The 23,289-nt window shown below is 41.2% G+C and overlaps 4 protein-coding genes across 5 annotated transcripts; 1 reads left to right on the forward strand and 3 right to left on the reverse strand.

Moving 5' to 3' along the window:
- Positions 1 to 694: 694 nt before the first annotated feature.
- On the reverse strand, positions 695 to 6,600 carry shmt1 (serine hydroxymethyltransferase 1 (soluble)). Its single transcript, XM_041063467.1, has 12 exons — positions 6,514 to 6,600; positions 5,536 to 5,663; positions 5,134 to 5,279; positions 4,889 to 5,004; positions 4,554 to 4,714; positions 3,458 to 3,539; positions 3,111 to 3,323; positions 2,863 to 2,976; positions 2,646 to 2,768; positions 1,785 to 1,901; positions 1,465 to 1,575; positions 695 to 1,350 (listed from the first exon to the last, which is right to left on the reverse strand). The coding sequence occupies exons 2-12, from the start codon at positions 5,626 to 5,628 to the stop codon at positions 1,178 to 1,180; spliced, it is 1,449 nt and encodes a 482-aa protein (XP_040919401.1). The 5' UTR covers positions 5,629 to 5,663; positions 6,514 to 6,600; the 3' UTR covers positions 695 to 1,177.
- A 654-nt stretch (positions 6,601 to 7,254) lies between these two features.
- On the reverse strand, positions 7,255 to 11,126 carry pdap1b (pdgfa associated protein 1b). 2 transcript variants are annotated; one of them, XM_041063568.1, is made up of 6 exons: positions 10,972 to 11,126; positions 10,673 to 10,764; positions 9,726 to 9,830; positions 9,351 to 9,472; positions 8,742 to 8,893; positions 7,255 to 7,727 (listed from the first exon to the last, which is right to left on the reverse strand). In XM_041063568.1, the coding sequence occupies exons 1-6, from the start codon at positions 10,982 to 10,984 to the stop codon at positions 7,672 to 7,674; spliced, it is 540 nt and encodes a 179-aa protein (XP_040919502.1). In that variant the 5' UTR covers positions 10,985 to 11,126; the 3' UTR covers positions 7,255 to 7,671. The 2 variants fall into 2 exon arrangements, with proteins under 2 accessions (XP_040919502.1, XP_040919503.1); XM_041063569.1 differs by lacking the exon at positions 10,972 to 11,126 and having other exon boundaries at positions 10,639 to 10,766.
- A 409-nt stretch (positions 11,127 to 11,535) lies between these two features.
- Positions 11,536 to 13,692, forward strand: bud31 (BUD31 homolog). The gene is made up of 4 exons (XM_041063087.1): positions 11,536 to 11,724; positions 12,193 to 12,315; positions 12,601 to 12,767; positions 13,155 to 13,692. Exons 1-4 carry the CDS (start codon positions 11,631 to 11,633, stop codon positions 13,203 to 13,205), a joined length of 435 nt encoding a protein of 144 aa, XP_040919021.1. The 5' UTR covers positions 11,536 to 11,630; the 3' UTR covers positions 13,206 to 13,692.
- Positions 13,693 to 15,443: 1,751 nt separating this feature from the next.
- On the reverse strand, positions 15,444 to 22,894 carry smcr8a (Smith-Magenis syndrome chromosome region, candidate 8a). The gene is made up of 3 exons (XM_041063086.1): positions 21,757 to 22,894; positions 18,822 to 20,609; positions 15,444 to 18,207 (listed from the first exon to the last, which is right to left on the reverse strand). Exons 1-3 carry the CDS (start codon positions 22,356 to 22,358, stop codon positions 17,748 to 17,750), a joined length of 2,850 nt encoding a protein of 949 aa, XP_040919020.1. The 5' UTR covers positions 22,359 to 22,894; the 3' UTR covers positions 15,444 to 17,747.
- Positions 22,895 to 23,289: the final 395 nt, after the last annotated feature.

Below are 23,289 nucleotides of genomic sequence, written 5' to 3' on the forward strand. Positions count from 1 at the left end.
TGGTCTTTGTTGTTTTAAAACTGGATTTTAGAAATATTGAGGCGTTGAGTCCAAGTATGTATGGTATTTTTTAAATCTTTTACCTTTTAAAACTATTTTCAATTAATTTTAATTCTTAATATGAAGGTCTAAATGTTGCTTTCAGAAATAAACCAGAGTATATATTTTTATATAATATATTTTTCTCAATTAATAAATTAATTGTTTGGTCTACAAACATCAGAAAACAGTGAAAATGCCCATCACTTTGGGTTCTGGCTGTTAAACACAGTATTTTGTCATCTTTTGCATTCCTTAATGATAATACAGATGTCATCCAGTTCATAAAAACTCCGCTTTAGCTTGGCTCTTTTGATCTTCAGTGAATCCATGTGAAGGAATAGTGTGTTTCTGTCAGGCATGAAGTTCCAACAATTTTCCTCATTTAACACTTCAGAGTGCAGCTTTAATGAGAAAATCATTTCAGCTAGTGATCCTGCCATTATTATAATTTGTGCGATGCCAGGGCTCTTAATGGCAACTGGACTGTTTTGTTCTGAAGGTTCACTAACACAGATTACCTAGGCTGACAGCTGTGCCCCTCATGCCTTTCTCTCTAACTTGTCAGCAGATATTAGCCCTGCTAGCAGCATGGTTTGGGTTTAAAAAGTGTCAACAGTTTGCAGTTAAACTGAAGGATTATGCACAGTGACCATTTCACTCATTATGGTTACTTTAATTAAACATAACAGCAGCTTTTTCTTTTTATCACATTTTCCTATACATGTCTAGTATATGGGAGAGGATGTTCATGTATGAAACCAGTAGTCATGCTTTGTGCTTAAATGTGCAGCATTGTCTGCTCAAAAACTTTGGAATTTTAAATGCAATTTTTAAAAAAATGCAGATTTCTGACAAGATTAAAGCTTAAATGTAACTGCAACTGCTACAGTGGAAAAATAAACCTCTAAAACAGCAAAGGCACAGTAGCAATACTGAATAATTAAAACAAATCTGTTCCATGGTATTGTATAATGTGTGTATCCAAGACTGCTGTGAAGTCATGAAGAAGTGCCCTGATTTGAGGAGTGACAGATTTAACAGTTATGCACTCAAAACAAATATACACACAAAACAACATACCATCAAAATTGGCATAATAATGTTTGTGACAATCATTAGTCTGAACTGCCGCCCTCTACAGCTCAGGTAGGCCCGGCATGGGGAACTGACCGGCGAAAGCCTCCACCTCGGCCCTGATCTCTGCTACCCGCTGCTGGAACTTCTCTTCCTGGGACAGTGCCTGAATGAACTCCTTCAGAGTGGCCTTGGGATCTAGGCTTCTCTGCACCTCCAAGGTCAGCTCAATGCCTGCAGGGCAAAGGACAGCAGGGACAGCAGTTTCAGTTTTGCAAAATCTCTTTTGATGGTTGTTTGTTTAATGCCTGGTTCAAACCTTTCAAAATGGGGCCTTTAAAAGTTTACCTCTGTGAATGAACTCAGCCACCTTCCTGAAGTCATCCTGTATCAAGCCTCTGGAGGTCAAAGCTGGAGAGCCAAACCTTAAACCACTAGGGCGCAATGCGCTCTTATCACCTGTGCAAACAGATGTATGTGAAAAATTAACACTGAAACTCTGCAGGGGAAAAAGGCATTTACAGTGATTAAGAACAGATACATCTCAAGTTAAATTCACAGAGACAAAGGATCAACTCATTTTCCAGAAGAGCACACACTGATGGATACACTTTAATACAAACAAAGCTGTATATATATCATTGCATATAGCCCCACACATGCACTACCTGGACAGGTGTTCTTATTACAAGCAATGGCACAGGCTTCCAGAACCTTCTCAGCTCGCCCTCCATCAGTTCCCTTGCTGCGCAAGTCCAGCAGGATCAGATGGTTGTCAGACCCACCTACACGGGAAGAGACAGAATTCATCAGAGGACATAACAGACCATAAAGCCGGGATAGCAGATTTGTGCCTTCACAAGCATGGGATGTCACTGCCCTTGGTTTTTATAAAAGGATATATGGTTAGAAATATTTTGACTGTTTTCATAAGAAGCTAAACAAAAAGAGATTTATGATGTGTGGATGCTTAAGATGACGTGAGGCTGGCATTTTCAAGGCTAAAAAAGCAGATTGAATTTATCCCAGAAAAAAATTGAAATCATGATTATAACTTAGGTGCATCATAATTATTACAGTTTTTATCTCATAATTATGAGAAAATGCTGCATAATTCTTCTGAGCTGGTGCAACGTAATCTCGTTCCGAATACGTACCTGAACGTAGAAGGAATGACAATAAAGTTCTCTGAATCTGAATAATTAAGAGGAAAATTATCTCACTTTTTCGTCAGAATTTTTTTCCAGTGTTAACGTGACCAGTCTGACCTTGGCCTTGTAGACTCCTACAAACATCAAATAGTGGACTTCAGATGCCCATGCGAAATGCCATACTAACGATAACTCAATTTATATCACCCACTGACAGAATAATCTCCACATGGTTTGAATTAAGGAGGAAATTAAGGCCAATTTCATTGTTATGGTCCTGATTTTTTCTCTGTTGGAAATACCATGTACAAAGGCAACTGACACAGAAGATTAGTTTAAATTAAATTTATGTTTGTAGGGAGGCACTGTGTTTCTTACCAGTGACGATCTTGTAGCCGTGGTCAATAAGGGCACTGGACAGAGCTTTGCAGTTAGCAAGCACCTGTATCTGGTAGGCCTTGAACTCCGGCGTCATGGCTTGTTTGAGAGCTACAGCAACTCCTGAGGACAGCCAGCAACAGACAAACATAAGACAAATGCTATGCCGATAAGCCACTGATAAGTCAAAGGGAGGAAAATGATGATAGAGGAGTACCTGCAATAGCGTGGTTGTGTGGTCCTCCCTGCAGCCCTGGAAAAACAGCCTGGTTGATCAAAGACTCCAAGTTGTACAAAATCTGCTTCCCCTTGGCATCCACACTCCGCACACCTGGAGGAAGGAAACAGAGAGAACACGGCAAGAAAGAAGGAAATTTAGACAAACGACAGGGTACGAACACAGAAAGAATAAAGTATTGATGACAAAGCAAAAAAAAAGAAGTGGTAATCATATTCCATTTCTACCTTTCCTGTAGAAGATAAGTCCAGCGCGGCAGCCACGCAGCGTCTTGTGCGTTGTTGTGGAAACAATGTCACAGTGCTCAAACGGTGAGGGCACCACACCAGCAGCCACCAAACCACTGATGTGAGCCATGTCTCCCATCAGATAGGCTCCATTCTCATCAGCGATCTGCTTCAAGCGGGCGTAGTCAAGGTTGCGGGAATAGCAGCTTGTTCCTGGAGAAGAAAACAATGAAAAAACAATGTTTTGGGGTAAATAACTCCTCCTTATTTGTAGAGGAAATAAGTTATTTGTTTTAATGTGAAATACTATAATTAAACTGTGTGTGTGAGTGTGTGTGCTCAAGAACCTGCAATGATGAGTTTTGGGTGGAACAGCTTTGCGTTTTCCTGCAGTCTGTCATAGTCAATGTAACCAGTCTCAGGATTCACCTAGAAACAGTAAACCATGTCATAATAAATAGACAGATAGATAGATAGAGATACTTTATTAATCCCCGTGGGGAAATTCGTTTGTAGCAGCAGTCACAAGGAGACAATAAATACACTCTATAAAAGAAAAATAAATTTGGAAAAGAAATACAATATATACAGGAGGGGGTCTTATATACACATACATACACACATAGCAGCAGACAACTGCACATATATAAATACATATACATATACAAATATACATATACAAATATATATATATATAAATACACTCTAACACTGATATACACAACATATCTTAACTCATCTTATCCATCTACTTTATCCACTATCTATCTACTTTCTCAATTTATTGTGTAAAGACTATTCAGGAAGGTTTATTAATTGGAGTTTCATACTGAAATGCAAAATATTATCCAGACATGGCAACAAAAGCACGGTTATGAAATGGTTAAGTTTTGGCAACTGAAACTTTGTCACCTGATCAAGGTCAAGGAAACATCAAGAGGCCGTGGTTAAAATTTACAAACAGAAACAGTGACCTCTAGCCTGAGAGAAAAGCTGAGCCCAGGTTTCTGGTGTCACTGTCGAATGCTTTTATCCACCTCGACTCTACATCTTTTCTGTTCCCTGCAGTACTGAAACTGAAGCGCAGGGTCTGGTGAAATAATGTAGTATATGTTTTGTCTGTTTTTACCTTCTCAGTTCTAGGATTATAAGATTTTTGTGATCTTTTCCAGCTTTCATGATAAGTATGATCAGAGTTGTAACATGGGAAACGAAAAAAGTTCAAATGTCATGATAAGTATGACAGTATTCTTTAAACTTTCTTCAGTTTTAACTTTACCTATTCTCAAATTGTGTGAATTTCATTACCTCCACATTGTGACTTGATTATCGTGTTTTTAACAATTATTACAGTATTTTATCTTTGAGAAATTTTGTACCCAACTTTGCATATAGATTCCAGTATGAGTGTGTGTTGATAAAGTGCATATGATTGCTTTGTACCTTATACGGCATGGACTCAAAGAAGATGGATGTTGCTGAGATTTTCTTCTTCTCAGTCATGAACCCGTGTGTCAAGTGACCTCCATCAGGAAGGTCCAGTCCCATGATCCTGCCGTGAGGCTCCACAACGGCCGTGTAGACAGCAAAGTTAGCAGGCGAACCTTACAGAGAAGCATCAACAACAGCGTGACAAGTCAGAGAGAGCGGAACGAGGGCGAAGATGATGACAGGAAAAGGACAAAGCGAGGAGAACAGAAGAAGCATGACAAAGTCAAAATACTGATCACATCAGTCAGGCTCCATGCCAAACATTAAATCAGTTTTGGATGTTATACCTGAGTATGGCTGCGCATTAACACCCCATTTCTCTGAGTCCAGACCATAGGCCTCCAGCGCCCTCTTCTGGCAGAGTCTCTCTAGCTCATCTACATGCTCTGTACCACCATAGTACCTGAACACAGGGATCATAGTACAGCTAAACTTCATATACTGTTTTTTCACATTGGTTATTAAATGTGTAGAATGTACTCAAACATTCTGTATTTATAAATAACTTGACAGACTTGATGTGTATGTGTACCTCTGGCCAGGATATCCCTCGGAGTACTTGTTGTTCATACAGGAACCCAGAGCCTCGAGAACAGCTCTGCTGGCAAAGTTCTCGGACGCTATCAGCTCCAGACCGTACGTCTGCCTGTGCTTCTCTTTTTTAATGATGGAGAACACCTGAAACACAAACATGCACAAACACTGTGTCAGTCGGGGGAACAATAACATTTTGTCACACAAGCCCCTCCGTGAAAAAACTGCCCAATAACTGGACTAAATAATGCAGCTCTAAAAAAAAGTTCAATGTCAACACTAACACCATACAAAAAAAAAGCAGAAATAATTATTAAGCTGTATCTGTGAGAGGGGTGTGACCAAATCAGTTTCCAATATGTGGATGTGATCTACCTACTAAAATCCACTAAACACAAACCTCAGAGTCGTTGATGACCAGAGGCTCCAGCATCATCTTGTTGTGCGAGTCCCATGTTTCTTTGCTCACACTGTGGCCATTAGTCAAAGACATGGTTGTTGATTCTTCAGTCACACAAAAACAGAGATCTAAAGGAGAAGGTCATTTTTTAAAAGTTATTTAGTTAGTGATAAGATTAGGATCATAAAGCAATAAAAAACAATTTCATAATCACAGGTTTATATGACTGGTTTTTAAAAAAAGTATACAATGAGTGCTGCTGACAAACAGACCTCTGCCATTCAGGTCAATTATCACGGATCTATTATTACAGTCCAAAGCCTCAGACAAAAGAGGACCCATGCAGCACCACCTGAGCTGTCAGCAGTGTTGCAACTCTCCAGCTGTGACCTGATATTGCTTCATGGGTTAAACTTTGAACCATTACACATAAGACTACAGACACTACACAGGGTATTGGGCAACATGCACACAACTCCATGAAGTCTACAGGTTGCAGGTCTTTATCTGAGGCTGCTTCTCATATACAGTCTATACTCCTGCCTGCAAAGTTAAGTCACTGCAGGACAGTGATTGAAGCACATGAGTTTTATTATTGTTGATTATCTGCTCTGCTCGACTGACCCAGAAAGTTTGCAGCAAGGGGGGGGGGGCAAACAAAGTGAAAAGGGGTCATGATTGGTGAGCAGCTTTATAAAACACTCAAAGCTTAAAAAAAGAGAAATGTATCTGTAAAGTTAAAATATTCATAGGCAAACAGCTAGGTGAAAACAGTTGCAGCTACTTAGCTAGCCTGTTATTTTGTCAGGAAACTGCTTAAAGTCATGCCAGTGCTGCCACTGCAACACGGCGGGAAAACAAACTGGATGTGTTTTAAAAACAACTCTTAAATTGCTGTATTAAAAAAAGGAAACACTAACAAAAAACACAGACACACTGACTTGCTGGTTTCTGCGGTGTGTGGATTAGCCAACTCACCAGTAGATAGGAGACTCCGGCGCTGTCACATGCAAACCCTGAAGCCCAGCTCACACTCGCTCTCTCCAACATAAAGCTGCCTCTCTGTCGAGGATAAAGTCCGCCAAACTTTCCACCAATCAGCGTACTCTGTCTTCTTCGTTTTCATGTTTATTCGGCACATTAAATCCGTCACCGCCACCATGTGGTCGGAGTGTGGACCTGAGCCCAATTTCTTTCTCTTCTTTTTTTTTTTTTAAAGAAAATGCCATATTTACACTGAAATCAAAAAACACAAAACTATTAAAATATTAGCTACTACTACTACTAACATCAATGAAAAGGAAGTAAGTTATACGAATGATAAAGCCGACTGCAACAGCAATAAAGCTTAAAAATCGTGATTTAAGTACATTTACTCAAGTACTGATCTTAAGTACACAGTTTTATGCACTTTCCTTGAATATTAAATAACTTAATTTGATTTTGATTACTTTGTGAATCCATTTAACAGTTCAGTTATGTTCTGTATAAGTTTCATCCTGCTAAATGCTGTTTTCAAAGCCTTCTCTGAACTGCCAGATTCCACTGCTTGTATTCCAAAATAAACATCTGCAATATTGACTCGTTTTATTTTCATATCAGTGGACTCTTGCACCTGAGGTTATGAAAGTCTGCTTCAAACCATGTGACTTTTTTGTTTGTTTTTTGTTTTCCACAGGGGAATAAAGCAAATAAAGAAATAAACAAACACACATTTTACTGGTTTCATCATATTAATCTGAAATATTTTCATGAGTCAGTTATATACAATGTATGATCCAAAAAAAAAAAACAGTGGCAAAGCTCAGTTAGCAAAGTTGGAATTGTACAATGATAAGTATAATTATTATTAATATCATGTACAAGCTCGTAGGTTAGAAGGGGTTTATTCCAAGTGTATGTGAAGACCGATGTATTCTCAGTTGTAACTCTACCTCCAGGAGTGATCAACCAGGCCGTAATTCCATGCCAAAACATACACAACCCCTCTCCACTGGTGTCTCCTCAACCATTTTCCAAATGGTCATACGTTACAGTAATGTCAAATATTCTTCATAGCTCTTCCTTTAAAAATAGTCAAATATATATTTAGCCAGTCCACGAACGTGTGTGAATGCCTCTGATAAATACTCTGCATCATTTCAGTGAGAGGGAGTTTATTCCTCTAGCTGCTGCTGCTGCTGCTTCTTTCGCTGTAAGAAGACAATAAAAGAGAAGCACAATCAGCTTGACACACTGCGTGGACATGTATACAGTGGTAGTATGGACACTGTGGCTGCCTGTTCAAGTTTCTGCTCTGGCACAGCACATATGCAGTTGACAATGATAACAGTGGCAGACTCTTAGCAGTTCCTGAAACAATGGGTCCTTGATTTCGATGGCAATTTTGTCAGCGGAAATGACAACAGTTGCCAGCAGATTTTGATAAGCTGTAAAGCGTGGATTTATGCTTTATTATTTGTATTTTCAAACATGATGTTTCACTCTAAGTGTAAACTTTCCCAAATCCAACAGAGCAGGAAAAAGGGCTTTTAACACAATGAAAACCTCACAAAATAATGCGGCATGAAATACCACTTGGCCCTGGATTTAATGTTGGGGTTATAGCTGCAGGCTCTATGCTGAAAGCCGTACATGCTAACATATGAAGCTTACATTAGAACAGACAAACACAGTATTCAATCCATTCCTTACACATTTTCGTTTGTAGTTTTGGAAAGAGTTTAAAAACAAGAGACTACTCACCAAACTATGCAGATACTCTATCTCTCTTACTACAGCCCCATTCACACTGCATGTAGCAATGCAAAGATTGACAGGCCTGCTGCGCCTAGTTACGGTTGCTAAGGCATGACTGGAAAATCATTGTTCAGGGGAGGGCTTTAGATTCCAGTTATTAAAAGTTAAAAAAAATAGATCAAGTCATTTTTTATATAATGTTGACTTATTTTGGATACAGGACAAAACCAAAAGCCCACACACACTACAAGACAACATGTGTCAACAGGCCACAGTGACATGGCCTATCTTCTACAGAATAGTGCAATTATATTAATATTATGACAAAGAATGGCCACATCAGGATTCTCATCTGTTCTGTATTATTTTCCCAGCTTGGGTCAGTACCTTATTCACTGCATGGTCTTAAATTCATTGTTATATGATCATCACCTCATCAAATGTTTTGCCCCACTCTAGGGGCTTACCTTTTTTCTCTTCTTCTTTCTTTCTTGCCGCCTCCTCTCTCTGTTTCCTGATAATGGCGAGGCGAGCAAGGTCAGCTTTGGCCTGGTCTGTCTTCCCTGCCAAGTGCATCTTCATGTAGCGCTCCTTCGCCTTCTGCTTCTCAATCTCTTCTCTGTGCAGGAGAGGGTGTGTGTCAAGAAAGAAAAGAAAAGTTAGTACAAAAATATAAAAATATTAAGTGTAAAAAAAGTAAAACTATAAAAATATTTTTGACTGGAGAACCAGAAAAAATAACTGAGTGCTTATAAGCATATAACAGAAAAAAACAAGCTCATTAGCCTTTTAGTTATACAGCTAAAGTTATACAGTATACAGCACTGTCACATCACTTTCAAAATAAAGTGTTCAAATTGTACTTTTATCCCACAGAGCACAGAAAATGTGTGTGACATTTTTACATTTCAAGCACATAATACTCAAGACAGGAGAGCTGGACATCAGTGATCCATACTGGTCCATACAACTCCAAATGTGCAAATCTCTAATGTTCAAATGTCTTTCAAAAATACTGTGCATTAAAAGTGAAGTTCCCAAGTAGCACTCATATGATGTGACTGACTGAAACATACCTCTCTCTCCTTGATAACTGCTTGGGCTCATCCAGCTCGATTTGAGTCACCTTCTTGGACTTCTGAGCCACTCTGTTAGGGTTCTCGATTTCTATCAAGCCCTCCACACCCGCTCTCCTCCTCTGCAATCGCATCACAGCAGCTCATACAGTATAAAGTGAATGTTTTGAAAATAGCATGTACTGAAGTGACTGAAGTGACATGAAGATGTTCATAATAAAGTTCATATAGAAAAAAAACAGTGACAAGGAGCTTCACAAGTGCACATTAAATATGCTATACCAATAAGCAATGCATTATTACTGGGGTGCATGTTAAGAAAACTGTGTGTGGCGTTAACAAAAAGAAGGAGTGATGGAACAGGTGAGGCAGTACCTGGGAATTTTCATCATCGCTGTCCTCTGATCCTGATGCTGGTAACTTCTCCTCTGCCATATCATTCTGAGCTGCACCCTCCTCCCCCTCTTCTTCCTGTTCATGCTATGACACATAAATGACAGTCAATCAGATAAACCACAAACAGGAGAACAGAGCAACCAGGTTAAACACATGCAGTTACAGAAGGGAATACATATAACACCAATGTGTGCAGCGGTTTACTCCATCAATGCATCACTGTAGCTGATTTCACTCATCAGTTCCTGTGTTGTGGCTGGTGGTGTGTGAAAGATTTCCACAGTGTTCAGCTAAATAAATGTTGAATACCTTTATTATAGTCATACTGGTCAAAGAATGACAGAAAACAAACAACAAGACCTAAAAGTATTTATTATGTATATGGATTTATTGACTTTTATTTGACCTTTTTGCCGGTATTTCCGAGATGTTTATGAAAAATATACATCTAGAAATATAATCAATCGATTAATGTGACCTGGACCCATGTATGGATTACTGAACAGGGGTATGGGGCTGAAGATCAGGGACCTGAGGGGTCAGAGGGCCCGTTGGCTTGAGATATAGTTGTAGTAATTATAAATATTTATAATAGAGGAAAAACTACCTCAAAGACATACAAAACAGCCGCAAAGAGATATAAAACAGCCACAAGGAGAAGCAAAATGATTGCAAAATTACACAAAATGGCAACAAAGAGAGATAGAATGATTACAAGTTTTGTGATCATTAATTTGTTATTAATTTGTTAGTTTTAAGTTGTTGTTTTTTTGCTAAAATCTACCCTTTTCCATTATGAGCTGATGAGGTTCCTACCTACTGTCTCCCTACAGCCAAAAAGTTATAACTGATGTTACTGTCTCTAGCAGGCGAGAAAAAAAATATTCAAGACCTTTGTAAATGACATGGCTGTGAACTGCGCCAACCTTTTTCCTCTCCTTCTCCGCCTTCATCTGAGCGTCTATCTCCTCGGGGCTCGTGTATGTCCGCACGCGACCCTTGTGGCCACCTTTCTTACCTGCGACGATAACCACGATGAAAATTGACATGAACAGACAGGTGTCAGAAGAAGCAGAGCTTGTCATAAACATGCTGCCAGTGCTTTTTAAATACTGACATGTAAGTACCATAATAGTCCATAACATGTCGCCTGAATCGTAGGTGGTTACAGACGTACAAAAAACTGATTTCAGTTCACTGTAACAGGTCTTAAAATCAGCCTTACCTCCTTTGGGCATGTTGACAAACGAAGCCTTTATTATAAACCCCCTTACATGTGAATGCTGACGGAAAACATCAATTTTGAAGCGACAGCACAAACTGACAGCTGGCTAAACTTACAGTAGCGACGAAAGGCGCAAGACTTTTAGCGGTTCAAGGATTTGCCTGTCAACAAATCTTCAAAACATCATTTTTCAAGGATGTAGATAAACATTTGCTGCTTTAAACTAAATAATATCCATATGTCCATATTATGCTCAACTAATTGACTAAATTACGTGAGTTATGCAATGCAAGAAACCTTCATAATCTTGTTTACATTAAGGCGATTTACTAGTGCGCTAATGTGATGCAATATACGAAGAACGACAGAAAGACAACTGTTTTGGTTTTATCTCACTTGGCATGTTTATACTGACCTAAATAAATGTTTGCATGAACGCGTATATGTGTGTTCAAATAAAATAAAATTAAAGAATTTATTAAACACCGATTTAAAAAAGGAGTATAATCATTTGACGTGGTGACGTCGTTCGAGAGCCGAGGAGATGAAATGGACCCGCCCCTCTGGGTGACGTGAAATTGAAGCGCCTGAGACGGTCTTGCAAAATCAAAACGAAAACAGTGAGAGCTTTTATTGTATTTTATACAAAACAGAGCGAAATGCCCAAAGTAAAAAGGAGTCGGAAGCCGCCTCCAGACGGATGGGAGCTCATTGAGCCCACTTTGGATGAGCTGGATCAGAAAATGAGAGAAGGTAAGGCGGTAGACGGTGATAATCACGACGACGGTTCCTCGCAACGCTCGGCTGCCGGGCTTTCTCTGGGTTTTCGGACTTTAATGAGGGATCTCCGCTCAGATTTATTTGAATCGTGGGTGGTACAGGTGAAACAAGCCCTTTTGGCATTTTGGAAATGGACACACTGCTTTAAACGTCGATTAACACGAAATCTACCGGTGAAATAGTTGTTGGTAATTCAGACGTAGATGTTTAATATTTTATGTTTTTTCCTTTGTGCTGATGCTTTGTGGCTTTGTGAATATGAGCTAATCCCTGTCAGTAGTATTCACGTGGCCGCGGTGGCCGTTACAGCATCACATCAGATGTAACATCACCATCCTACATTCATACCTAGTCCAGGGAGGCTTTTTAACCCTACAAACAGCTGCACACCAATTTCAACTTCTGTTTTCCAAAGCTAACCCTTTTGTCCTTGTGCCACAGCTGAAACAGAGCCTCATGAGGGAAAGCGAAAGGTGGAGTCCCTTTGGCCAATTTTCAGACTTCACCATCAGAGGAGTCGATACATCTACGACCTTTTTTATAAAAGGAAAGCCATCAGCAGAGGTAGGCAGGGTTACTTCTCTCCTCTGCTGAACTATTTGATGTCTGATGTTTGCAATTTCCTTTGTTTTTCCCTTTTTCGTCTTCTGTTTACTTTAGTATTTCATATAATCTTTTCTTGTAATTCAGCATGATGTATTTAGTGTCTATGGGGACTTTGAGAACTTTTTCCTGCACATACATACCAGACATCCTCATATCACCAAACATTTTAAATGTGCACATAACCAGACATATGAAACCCATTTCTGTCTTTCTTTGTGTCTTTCTGTGTGTGTGTCCTGGCAGAGCTGTATGAGTACTGTATAAAGGAAGGCTATGCGGACAAGAACTTGATTGCAAAGTGGAAGAAGCAGGGCTATGAGAACCTGTGCTGCCTGCGTTGCATCCAAACAAGAGACACCAACTTTGGAACCAACTGCATCTGCAGAGTCCCCAAGAGCAAGCTGGAAGTTGTGAGTCTATTTGTTTACTTTATGTCCATGTTGTCCTTATCTGTTAGATAAGTGTGTCAGTATTCAGTAATCATTGACATGCTCCTTGTGAAACCCACAGGAGGCCACTGCATGAAAAATAAACAGCAAAAAAACAACAACTTTCTACCCTACTCTGAAAATGCTAAATTTCTGTTCAGTAATTTCTAGAGCTCGACTTATCCTGGATAAAGACTGAACACATTTCTCTAGTAATAGTAGTAGTAATAATAGTAGTAGTATCACTACTTCAATAGATGTAAAGTATGTTAGGGCAGTGCCGCCTGGGTAAATACAGGGACATTTTTTACTGGTTTTTATTTATGATAAAAAGAACCTGTTGTTATAGCTTCTTTTTCCTCTCTGCAGGGAAGGATCATTGAATGCACCCACTGTGGATGTAGAGGTTGTTCTGGCTAAGTACAGTTTTTGGACATCCGGTCTATTTTCTGTTGGACACCAGGGCTCACCCAGCCTGCATCTGTGCACTGTCCCGAAGCAACATTGTGTTTATTTCAGTCACCGGTTGTAGGAACAATTCATTGACATCTTTACCACCATCCTCAGCTGCCCTGATGAGGGATCAGTATTTGGAGAATACACTGAGAGGGGCCATATTGTCTTACATACATTTGTTTCTCTGTATGTTATGGTTTTTTTTTTGGTTTTTTTTTTAATATACCAAACTAAAGCCCTCATCTTTAAAGCTCAATATAGGAGTTTGAGGTTAGCTGTTTCTGGATCAGGCCTGTCATTCCAGCTAGTCACACCCACTGTGAAGGTCATTTTCAATTGTCATGTGTTTCATTTCATTTAAATAGAGCTGGGAGGGAAATGATTTCTGTTTGAATTTTTTTCTTTAACATTGTTGTTGTAGTAAAATTTTAAATAAAACCGTTCTGACTTACTTGCCTCCATGGTTTTATCTTTCTTCATCTCTATGCAAAATTCATCCTGAGAATTAAAAAAGCCCATTAAATCAATAGGTTACTTGAAGGCTGAAAACCTCAAAGAGCATGTTCTGTGTGGAGGTCTCAGTATTTTTAAAAGATGGTGTTATTTCCACACAATGCAGTTGATGAGGCATCCACCTCTCTATACAAGTCATTTAGTTGTTAGTATATTATTTGTATGTTTTGACTAACTGATTAACTTCATGACTACAAAAAGGAAAATCCAAAGAGCATACATCTTTGAATTTCAGGAAAAACAGGGTTAAAAATTCGGTCATTTATTTTCATTTTGTTAAACAGCATGCTTTTCTGCTTAAGTTTAGGAAACAGTTCTTCTTATTGACCTTATTTCCATTTTATTTCACTTCTATCAACGCTATAATATTGATGATGTAGTTTACATGCAGTGGTGGAAAATAACTAACTGCTTTTACTCAAGCACTTTTGAAGTATTTGTACTTTACCTGAGTGTTTGTAGCATTTATGTTAGAGCTGAAGTTACTGCTGGCTTTTCAAATTAAGGTTCTACATAACACATATGATAAAATCTTATAAAGTATGATGATAAGCTTGTGACCCCTTTAAAAAAATGCAGTGTTATCACATTTCAGATGCCTATGGGCTGTTAGCAGTTCCTCCAAAGAGAGAGTTCCCCTTTAAACTTCCCACATGGCTTCATTTCAATAACTGTTCAAGTCCTACAAAGGTAACATTATACAGTATTTTACATTAAATACATCAAGTAGTTAAAACAACAGTAGCTCCACCACAACCAGTGACAGTATTAACAGTCTATTGATGTAATGTGTGATGAAATGCCAGTTGCCTGCAGAATTAGATGTTTCTCGAGAAAAAATGTTTTTACTTTTAATACTTTGATTACAGTAAGTTTACTGATAATGCTTTTTTACTTTTAAAATAGGATTTTGAGTGCAGTACTTTATATTAGTATATAGGTAATGTATTTAAGAATCTGAACACTTCATCCACCAATTCTCATGTCAAACATAATGACACTAATCAAAGCAGCTAACTAAGCCTTTTTATTGGTAATTAATCATGCACTGGGACCATGTTCCCAAAACCACTGCAGCTACTCAAGAAAGGAAGAAATACAGGGTTCAATTAGTATAGGATTAGTATACTTCTTGCATTGAACACAGTTTTCTCAATGGGAAATTGCAGATGTTTCTCAGTTTGCGGTGGTTTCATCTTAAATGTGACATAAACGCTGCAGATGATTTTTACTCCTGACTAAATCTTCACTTGCCACTGTACAAATGTAATTGATACTAACCCTCAGGCCTGGTGATAAGATGGAGTGTGTCAGCTCTCCTTCTGCGCAGCTCTGTGGGATTACAAAGAAGCTAAAGAACCAGCATCTGTGGATGAAAAAAAGAGAAAAGTACACCTGTTTACATCATGAGTAACACACAGAGCTGCCCACTCATTCAGTTCCCATAGAACAATGTTATTGTCAAGACTGAACATGACTGTGTTGTTTCAAAAGTGTTCTTAAATCATTAATGTGCTCCTGTTTCTCCTTCAGTCCACCACCTATCCTTCTGCTGCTCCAGCAGGGCAATTAGACATGAGCATTTATTATTCATGACACCTCAAATGTTTGCACATCCGTCATCGCTAAAGCAAGTCACACAGACACCAGGCTACTGGAGTATTGGAAGTTTAATGATGATCTGTGGGTTGCATTGGTCTGTTCTTCTCATATCTCACAGTGAGATTCAGCATCATCAACATCATCACATACCTCCCTGTGTGAACCAGGCATCAATGCAAAAAATAAAGGGGATTCAAATAATTTAATGGAGTAAATGAACATCATCAACATAACATAAAAGCATCAAGACATTCACAACGTGCTTTATTAAAATAACTGGCAACACCGCCGTCGTACAGGGCTGAAGATCACACAACGCCCCCTCATGATAAGATACAAAAGGTAGACATGATATGGCAACATAAGGACACTGAGTGACGACATGTTAAGCACACTGCGGTATGGCTTATTCAGATTACATTCACCTTTTTGCATTAGAGGGACAATAGCTAAAAAAAAAAGAGTCGTAATATCTGAGCAGAACAATGTAATATTCAAGCTGTGCAAAACAAAAAGATGTAACATGTACCAAGTCCAAACTGCACTAAACTGAAATAATACATTAGGTGGAACTGAAAATGCGAGGTTGTTGTTAGTAGTTAAAAGCGTGAGTTAAAATAACAACAAAAAATTTTTTTGTTCGTAACAGGAAGGACGGCAGCCATGATCCCACATTGTCTGACCTTTCACACTAAAACTCTCACCATGCAGTCACAAGTACAGTTACCATTCTAGATAAAGTATCACAGCTCCGTCACTGACGCCACAGAATGAGGAACAGGAAAATTTACAATACAAGACACTACTTTAGTGTGATTTCACTGGCCAAAGATTTCCTACGTTTGCAATTCTTCAGACTACTCCACAAAGAAAATCTGGGTGTTCTCAGCATAATGATCATGATCCAAATTTTGCCCAAAAGCAATAAATATAGAGTAGTTGAATTTTGTTCATAGCACACATCCAGAAAGGATCGCTGAGGTCAAAAAAAAAAAAAAAAACTACTACCCTAAATCAAGTGTCAAACTTCAGTTTTGCTTTTGATGGAGCAGGGAATTCATTTTTCCCATGATGAAATCTATACAAACACAACATCACCATCTCAGCGACACCTCCTCAAACTGTTCAGCATCTTGTCCAAGTCATTTCCTTCAAATATAAGAAAAACAGAAACATTATCGATACGGTGATTCACCCTGGCACAAGACAGTCTCATGCTGACACCACAACACTCTCACACAACTTTAAGACAACAGTGAACTTCAATACATTTAGGTTAAGAAGCTTTAAAATGTTCCTGACTGTGTGAGTAATATCCATGAAAATTCTGGCCAGCAGTGAGCAATGGCAGCTTTTGTCTGCTGCTGGCCCCTACATGGGTGAGTATGTGCGCGATGACATTATTTCTCTGGACATGCAACATCATGTGGAGCCGACTGGATCTAATTCACACAGCAAATACACTTTCTCATGCATCACAACCCGAAAGCAGCCTCTGGGAATGTTTACTCCATGCTCTCAAAAGTCAAATCTACTCAGTTAAAATCCAACATTGTGACTCCTCAGAAACACTCGTTACTGCAGGAATGTGTGTTAAAAGTCAATCACGAAAATCAAAACTGAAAGTGCTGGTGAGTGAAACAGAAATATGAAAAGGGTAGGCTTCAGAAAAGTGTTGGTCTTTGGACATAATATTGTCGTTTTCAAAGAGAGAAGCATGTCACAAAACCAGCTGTAACAAGCCTGCATGGCGCTAATAAGGTTTCACGAACATATTCAGAGGGCCGTCTGTTTGCCACAAGCAGGAAATGTCACAGTAATGCTGAAAAACAAGTTCACATATAGCTGAGATGATATCATAGCTGAGAAACTGCTCGGTGATTGGTGGGTGTTAACACAGAGCTGTGAATTAACATGTTAGTGAGCTGGCTGAGGTTGGACCAGCACTTCTGACACAGAGACAGCCATGTTGGATTGAATTTTGCAATATGAAATATGTGTGTGTGTGTGTGTGTGTTACCTCAAACAAGTTGCTGATTGCATGTAACATTTTCTTCCACAGAAGAGGTGGAAAAGACCTCTGTCTCCTCTGTCATGTGTGTGCTTGTGAGTGTCAACATGCTCTGGACCAAATACACGGATCTAAACCACTCCCTGACATTCACAACTCGCTCTGCCTCCTTTTCCCTGCACACGGAGGAAATGGCAAGAGCAAAGAGAAAGACAGAAAAGCAGAAAAAACAATAACCAGTGCAGAGATTGTCCTGAAACTAAAATGACTTTAGACCTTATTACCTTTTAGACCTTTATCACCTTTGGTCCAATAAAAACCAAAGGGTCACAGATGATTTCTGCTAAAATGTGTGTGAGAATCCTCCTCCCAGAAGAATATTAGATTTTGTATAAAACGCTGGTGGTGTAATTAAAACTAAAACAAGGTGCTGCTGCACTGCTCCCGGTGGCAGGCTGTAGGTACCGCTGAGTGATGAGCTGGCTGAGGTAGAGCAGTATCTGGCTATCCTCCTCACCCAGCCCCAGCTGCTCCTGCAGGAAGCAGTGGCGTCGGCCCTCTACAACCTCGGGCCCCTCTGTGGAGCTGACTGGCAGGTGGAGGTGGTGGGTGAAGGTAAACAAGAAGGCCTTGGCTGCCAGGCGACAGAGGGTGCTCTGTAAATGAAGGAAGTAGGTGGAGCCACGGCGGATGTAGGTGCGGTGGTCGGCTATGTTGGCAAGTAGTTGGCCGCGATACGGTGGGCAGCGCAAAGTCTTCTGGTCGGCATCAAGGATGGAGATGTAGCGACTGTAGCGGGACAGTGAGTAAAGCATGCTGGAACCGACTGGGGACGCCACTCTGTGTGGGACACAAAGACAGATACCATTTTTGTTTGTTGTTACCGTGAAGACGCTGCTTTACTCTGCACCACCATCAGCTCAGCTACACTGCTACAGTTGCTGCAGTCAGTGCTGAGACTACTGTAGATAGACAAACTATGTGATCATATATCTGTGATAGGCCTGTCGGGCTCTAATCAGAGGTTCCCACCGAACCCCCTCCTCCGGTCTATCTCAGTGCTTCCAGATGTCTCAACAAAGAAACAAGTACATGAAATTATGAACCTAAGGCTTCCTTTCTAAACGTAAAAAACTGCCATACAGATGTGAGGCTTGAGGTTTAATAGCTGAATAGCTGGTTATGTGAGTCATCGAGGGTTGAGTCAGACGAGATGAGTAACAATAGAGTAAGGTGTGATTCAAACTACAAAGAGGAATGTACCATCATTTTTACAATTCTTTTTGATGGAGACTTTCTGAGGATCTGTGAGCATCATTACTCAAGGTTTTAGTAAATTTGTGTTACTAACATCATCTGTCTTCTGGTTGCTCGTTCTACTACGAGCCCTGACTGTAAGCTTTGAGTAAGAGTGTTGGTGAAATGCCTAAAATATAAATGCAAACTGGACAAACCTTTGCAATCCAATGAGTTTCCACCTCTGCAGGTCGGTCAGGGTGAAAGGGCAGGACAGCCAGGCTTGAACCCTCTCGCCACACTTCCCAGGGCCAGGCACAAAGAGGGCAAGAGCAGCAACCAACCGGCGGACTCTTCCCTCATCTGCCCCGAGCACCACCAGGGTTCTGCCACTCAGCAGGCACCACAGAGCTTGTATGGCAAAGGGATACTGTCGCACGAACCTCAGGGCTCCTTGTCCAGCCTTCTTCCTCTGACGCAGGGTCACAACCCCACCATAGCCGAGTGGTGAGGCAGCCCGATCAGACCCTGTAGAAGCGCTCATGGTACAGTCTGACCCATCCTCCGCGGAGGTACGGGAAACTGCATCTCCTAGGAGCCCTACAGGTAGCTCCAGCCCAGCTGCTGCAGGGCTTTCTGAGCATGGAGAACCCACGGCATAGTCGTCCTGGAGTGGAAGAAGGGCCTGGGGCTCCTGGTTGACCACCAGGCTTTGAGAAGTCTGATGGTAGGAGCTTTGGCCCAGATGAGGATCTGCCTCTGGAGCAGATGCCTCATAAAGGAAACCCTCCTGAGCCATACAGCATGCAGTGTCTATAGGAACCAACAAGTCAGACTCCATCTCACAAGCCCCATCACTTACTCTCTCACAGTCATCCTCCCTGCTGGCCTCCAGCTCAGACACCACTTCCAGCAGAGACACAGGTGTCTGGTCTCCCCCATTGTCACCATCGTCCTCCCCTGCAGTGGTCTCCATCTCTTCACTGCTGCTCTCCCTTTCTAGGTCAGTGTTGTGGTCAGGGGTCAAGTCAGAATCAGGATCAGGAGGCTCCGACCTCACACTAGCAAGACTTTGTTGCTTCTCTGCTGTACCCATTCCGCTTTTATCGCTGCTGAAGCTTCCTTTGGTCTCCTCAGAGCTCTCCTGGGTCTCCAGAGTCTGGTCCGATGGGGACGATTCCAGATGGCTCTCCCCAAGCCCAAGCTCACTCTCCTGAGTATGGCTGGTCTCAGAGGCGGGGTCTAGAGGATCTGGAGGCTCCAATGAGTCTAGCTCTAGAGGTTCTGGTCCTAGCACAATAGGAGGTGGATTTAAGAGTGTACAGTTGTCTACAGCATGGTTCACAGCACAGAATGGTCTTAGTGTTCCTCCTTCATCCTCATCATCATCACCGAGGTCCTCCTCAAACAGGAAGTTGGTAACTTTCTGTCTCTTTCGTAGAGACTTGTCCAGGCGGCGTGTGTGAAGGTAACACAGGTCGCCTCGGAAACTCCTTTCCGTCTCCTTCAGGAGCTCCACGGTGGCAGCATAGAAAGTCTCGTCACACAGCTCTTGGAGGGTCTTCAGGCGCTTGTCAAAACACTTGGCAGACTTAGCTTTGATCAGCTGTGGTGTGTAGGACGGCCTGCGTTTAACACTCTCATCTTCGTCCTCCTCCACTTCGTCTTCACCTCCCTCATCATCAATCTGACCCTGCCCTTCCTCCCCCTTCCTCCCTTTGTCAGTGTAACTGAAGGGGTTAGCAAGCTTGGCGTATTTGTCTAACAGCTCCTCACACTCACTCAAGCACTCGCTCATACACTTCTGGCAGGTGACAGCGTGAGGATCTCGGCGCGGGCGGCAGTGGAAGGAGCTGATCTGTCTCAGCAGGTCTCTGTGTTCATAGATGCTCTTTTCCACATTAGCGAGCTCATTGGCCTTTTCCACAGCATGAGCAGAGTACATGCACTGAGGCCCCGCCTCTCGCTGTAGACCCTCCTCCCTCTGCAGCACAGAGTGAGTGTACCTGAGAGGAGGGAAAACAGGGGTTACTGGTGCACATGAATTCATATAGGGAAAGGAAATACAATTTGACAAAACAGACTTTTTCCTCAAGACAAGCTTTAGAATAACTGAGAACCCACTACACCAGAAACACTGAAAACGTGTAGCTGGGAACCTCATAAACTGTAAGATTAGGGTCCAGGTTCACTGGCCAGTCATGTTTTTAGCCACTTTGGTAGCATGTTGGTCTAAGGTTTGTGGAGTCATGGTGACAACACCCCTGCCTTTTTTACTATTCTTAAAATTGGTCCCTGGTATCTACTTCCTGATAACATCACGCAGGCGCAGGTAGTCAAAGACAGCACACAGTGGCTGGTCAGGCACAAACATGTAGTCTATCATATCTCAGATAATTCACAACAAGAATTTAGGACTCTGTATAATCACCTAATCTGACACAGTAACCAGTTTATCAGACAAAAACATTGTCCAGTCTGATACTGGCATAAGTACAGTCTCCAAGAGCTGCTGGAGTGGCTGTAGACTCCTGTTGAACTTGATATCATAAAGCAAATTATCCCAAATCAATAAGCCTCTTGTCAAACTAATCTCACATTGCTTCTTTTCAATGTTCAATGTTACACACTCATGTGATTTTAATTGCAGTTTTGTTATGGAGTTTGACCAACCAAAGTACAATGTCAGTTTAGGAGATTCCTGAGTTAATCATTTTAAATTATTAGCAAGTTATTAAAGTTTATAATTTAACTACTTTTGTGACACTGTTTTGTAACAGGGCCCTGTGTCAAAACCAAATTTTAAGACCTTTATTATTTTAGTTTATGACATGCTCACATGGTGAATAATTGTAAATAAAGTTGTTTTTAATCAGATTCCTTCAAACTAACACACAGAAACACTGGAGCCTCTTGGTATTGTTCCAGTATAGGAGAACTGGTTGGTCTCTTGGTGTATGATTCAAGCTGCCATGTGTAGTCCTCCATGTGCATTCTACTTAATGGAACCTGTACTGATAAGGCCATGCTGTTACAATTTTCCAGATTTTCAGATTACTCAGCTCCCTATTTACCTATATGATTGAACAAAAGAGCAGAGATTTGGATTTGAAAACTACAACACAGGTTAAAAGGTTGTATTGAAGGTCTTACTCAAGGTCCCGAAGCTTCCTCTGCAGTTCCTTGGCGAAGGCTCTCCTGTTCCCAGCCTTCAGACACTCAGAGGCCTGTGAGAAGCGGAGGGACAGCTCCTGAAACTGCAGCATGATTTTCCTCTCATCTGCTGAAACGTAGGCCATGCAGAACGGTCGCACAAAGCCCCTCGCCTCCAGGTCATAGAGCGTAAGGTGATGGACGTAGGCGAATGCCCCCTCCTTCGAGTCACCCAGCACCACCCTTGAGTCCTCCACAAAGCTGAGCCTTGGGTAGCCACTGCCAGGTGGATGCCCGACAAAGGAGGCCTGGTAGTCCACTGACATGATGCGCAGGGAGAAGTAGTTGAGATCGAAGGTGCCGCAGACTTTTGGGTCGTCTGGAATGGTGAGGAGGGGCTGAGGGCCCACCTGCTCAGAGAACTCAGAGATGAGGATGAAGTCTTTGGTGAACTTAGCATAGGAGGTTTTGGCCCAGGGGTTGGAGTCAGCCAGGGGATAGAGGGGGACGGAGAACTCCTCGGGTAGTGCCCAGGGGTCAGGATTTGTCTGGCCATACTCATCCTCTTTAGTGAAAGCCACCACGTCAGGTGAGCCTATCATAATGGTGGTTTTGAGAAAGGCATGAGAAACACAACACACGGTGCAGCACCACTAAAAGTCATAAACCAGCTGTCAGAGCGCAGCCACATTAAGTGCAGTCTGATTGATCATCCTGCTCTCTCATTGTCCAGGCAGCGCTTTAGTTAGTGAGGTTAAAGGAGCTGTGGATTCTGGGGGCCCAGAGATGGAGAGAGTCCAAAAAATTAAAAATAAATAAAATAAATAAATTTAGCTAGTTTATATTATTTAAAAAGGGGGTCCCAGAGCAGAGTGGGCCTCTGCTGTGGCCCTGCAGGAGCCAGTCCCCCGAGTAGGATCGTGGGTATTTGTCAGGCTGCATAAAAGTAAACCCCTCTACAAAAATTCAAGTCTTTGTCGCTGTTAACAAAAGCAATTATTTTTGCGCCAATCACAGGGAATGGGCAGGCATCAGACCCTTCATGCTGTGCAGAGAGACAAGAAAAAAAATATAAAGCAGCATCAGTGAAGCGCTTCTCTCCTTCTAACCTGCAAGTCTTCGTGCGTCGTGTCCATCGCGTTACTGTGGTCTGGGCTAAAGTGCGAGGCGCTGGTACGACAGAAACACCGTTTACAGACAGAGGCGCTGCATGTAATTTTCACATCCAGAGACAGACGCCATGTTTACCCAGCTGGTTGTAGTCTTGTCAGGTGATCAACCCGCCTCCCATCTGGAGAAAATCCACCCTAAAACAGAAAATCCAGATTTTCTTGTTCTCTGATTGGAAGTTCTTGATGTGATAATTGTTTGTTTATTTGGTTTGCTGTTGATTTTTTTTCTGCAGTAGTAGCATTTTTACTTATTAATTATTTTTTAGAATGATTGTTATTGTGTCTTATTTAATTTGTGGTGGTGTGTTTTTGGATTTTAGTGTAAAGTTTTTTGTTGCATATCCTGTTTTTTTTTTTTTTT

The sequence above is a fragment of the Toxotes jaculatrix genome, chromosome 18 (assembly GCF_017976425.1).
Source record: "Toxotes jaculatrix isolate fToxJac2 chromosome 18, fToxJac2.pri, whole genome shotgun sequence".
NCBI classification, from domain to species: domain Eukaryota; kingdom Metazoa; phylum Chordata; class Actinopteri; family Toxotidae; genus Toxotes; species Toxotes jaculatrix.

Coding starts and splice junctions, on each gene's coding strand:
- shmt1 (XM_041063467.1), bottom strand. CDS start 5,628: ATGTCTTTGACTAATGGCCACAGTGTGAGCAAAGAAACATGGGACTCG. Junction 5,005..5,133: donor GAGGGATATCCTGGCCAGAG/GTACACATACAC, acceptor CCCTGTGTTCAG/GTACTATGGTGGTACAGAGC. Junction 4,715..4,888: donor TAATGCGCAGCCATACTCAG/GTATAACATCCA, acceptor CTTCTCTGTAAG/GTTCGCCTGCTAACTTTGCT.
- pdap1b (XM_041063568.1), bottom strand. Junction 9,831..10,672: donor CGGAGAAGGAGAGGAAAAAG/GTTGGCGCAGTT, acceptor TATGTGTCATAG/CATGAACAGGAAGAAGAGGG. Junction 8,894..9,350: donor CAGTTATCAAGGAGAGAGAG/GTATGTTTCAGT, acceptor TCTCCTGCACAG/AGAAGAGATTGAGAAGCAGA.
- bud31 (XM_041063087.1), top strand. CDS start 11,631: ATGCCCAAAGTAAAAAGGAGTCGGAAGCCGCCTCCAGACGGATGGGAG. Junction 11,725..12,192: donor GGATCAGAAAATGAGAGAAG/GTAAGGCGGTAG, acceptor CTTGTGCCACAG/CTGAAACAGAGCCTCATGAG. Junction 12,316..12,600: donor AAGGAAAGCCATCAGCAGAG/GTAGGCAGGGTT, acceptor GTGTCCTGGCAG/AGCTGTATGAGTACTGTATA.
- smcr8a (XM_041063086.1), bottom strand. CDS start 22,358: ATGATAGGCTCACCTGACGTGGTGGCTTTCACTAAAGAGGATGAGTAT. Junction 20,610..21,756: donor AGGAAGCTTCGGGACCTTGA/GTAAGACCTTCA, acceptor CCCTCCTCTCAG/GTACACTCACTCTGTGCTGC. Junction 18,208..18,821: donor AAACTCATTGGATTGCAAAG/GTTTGTCCAGTT, acceptor TGTCCCACACAG/AGTGGCGTCCCCAGTCGGTT.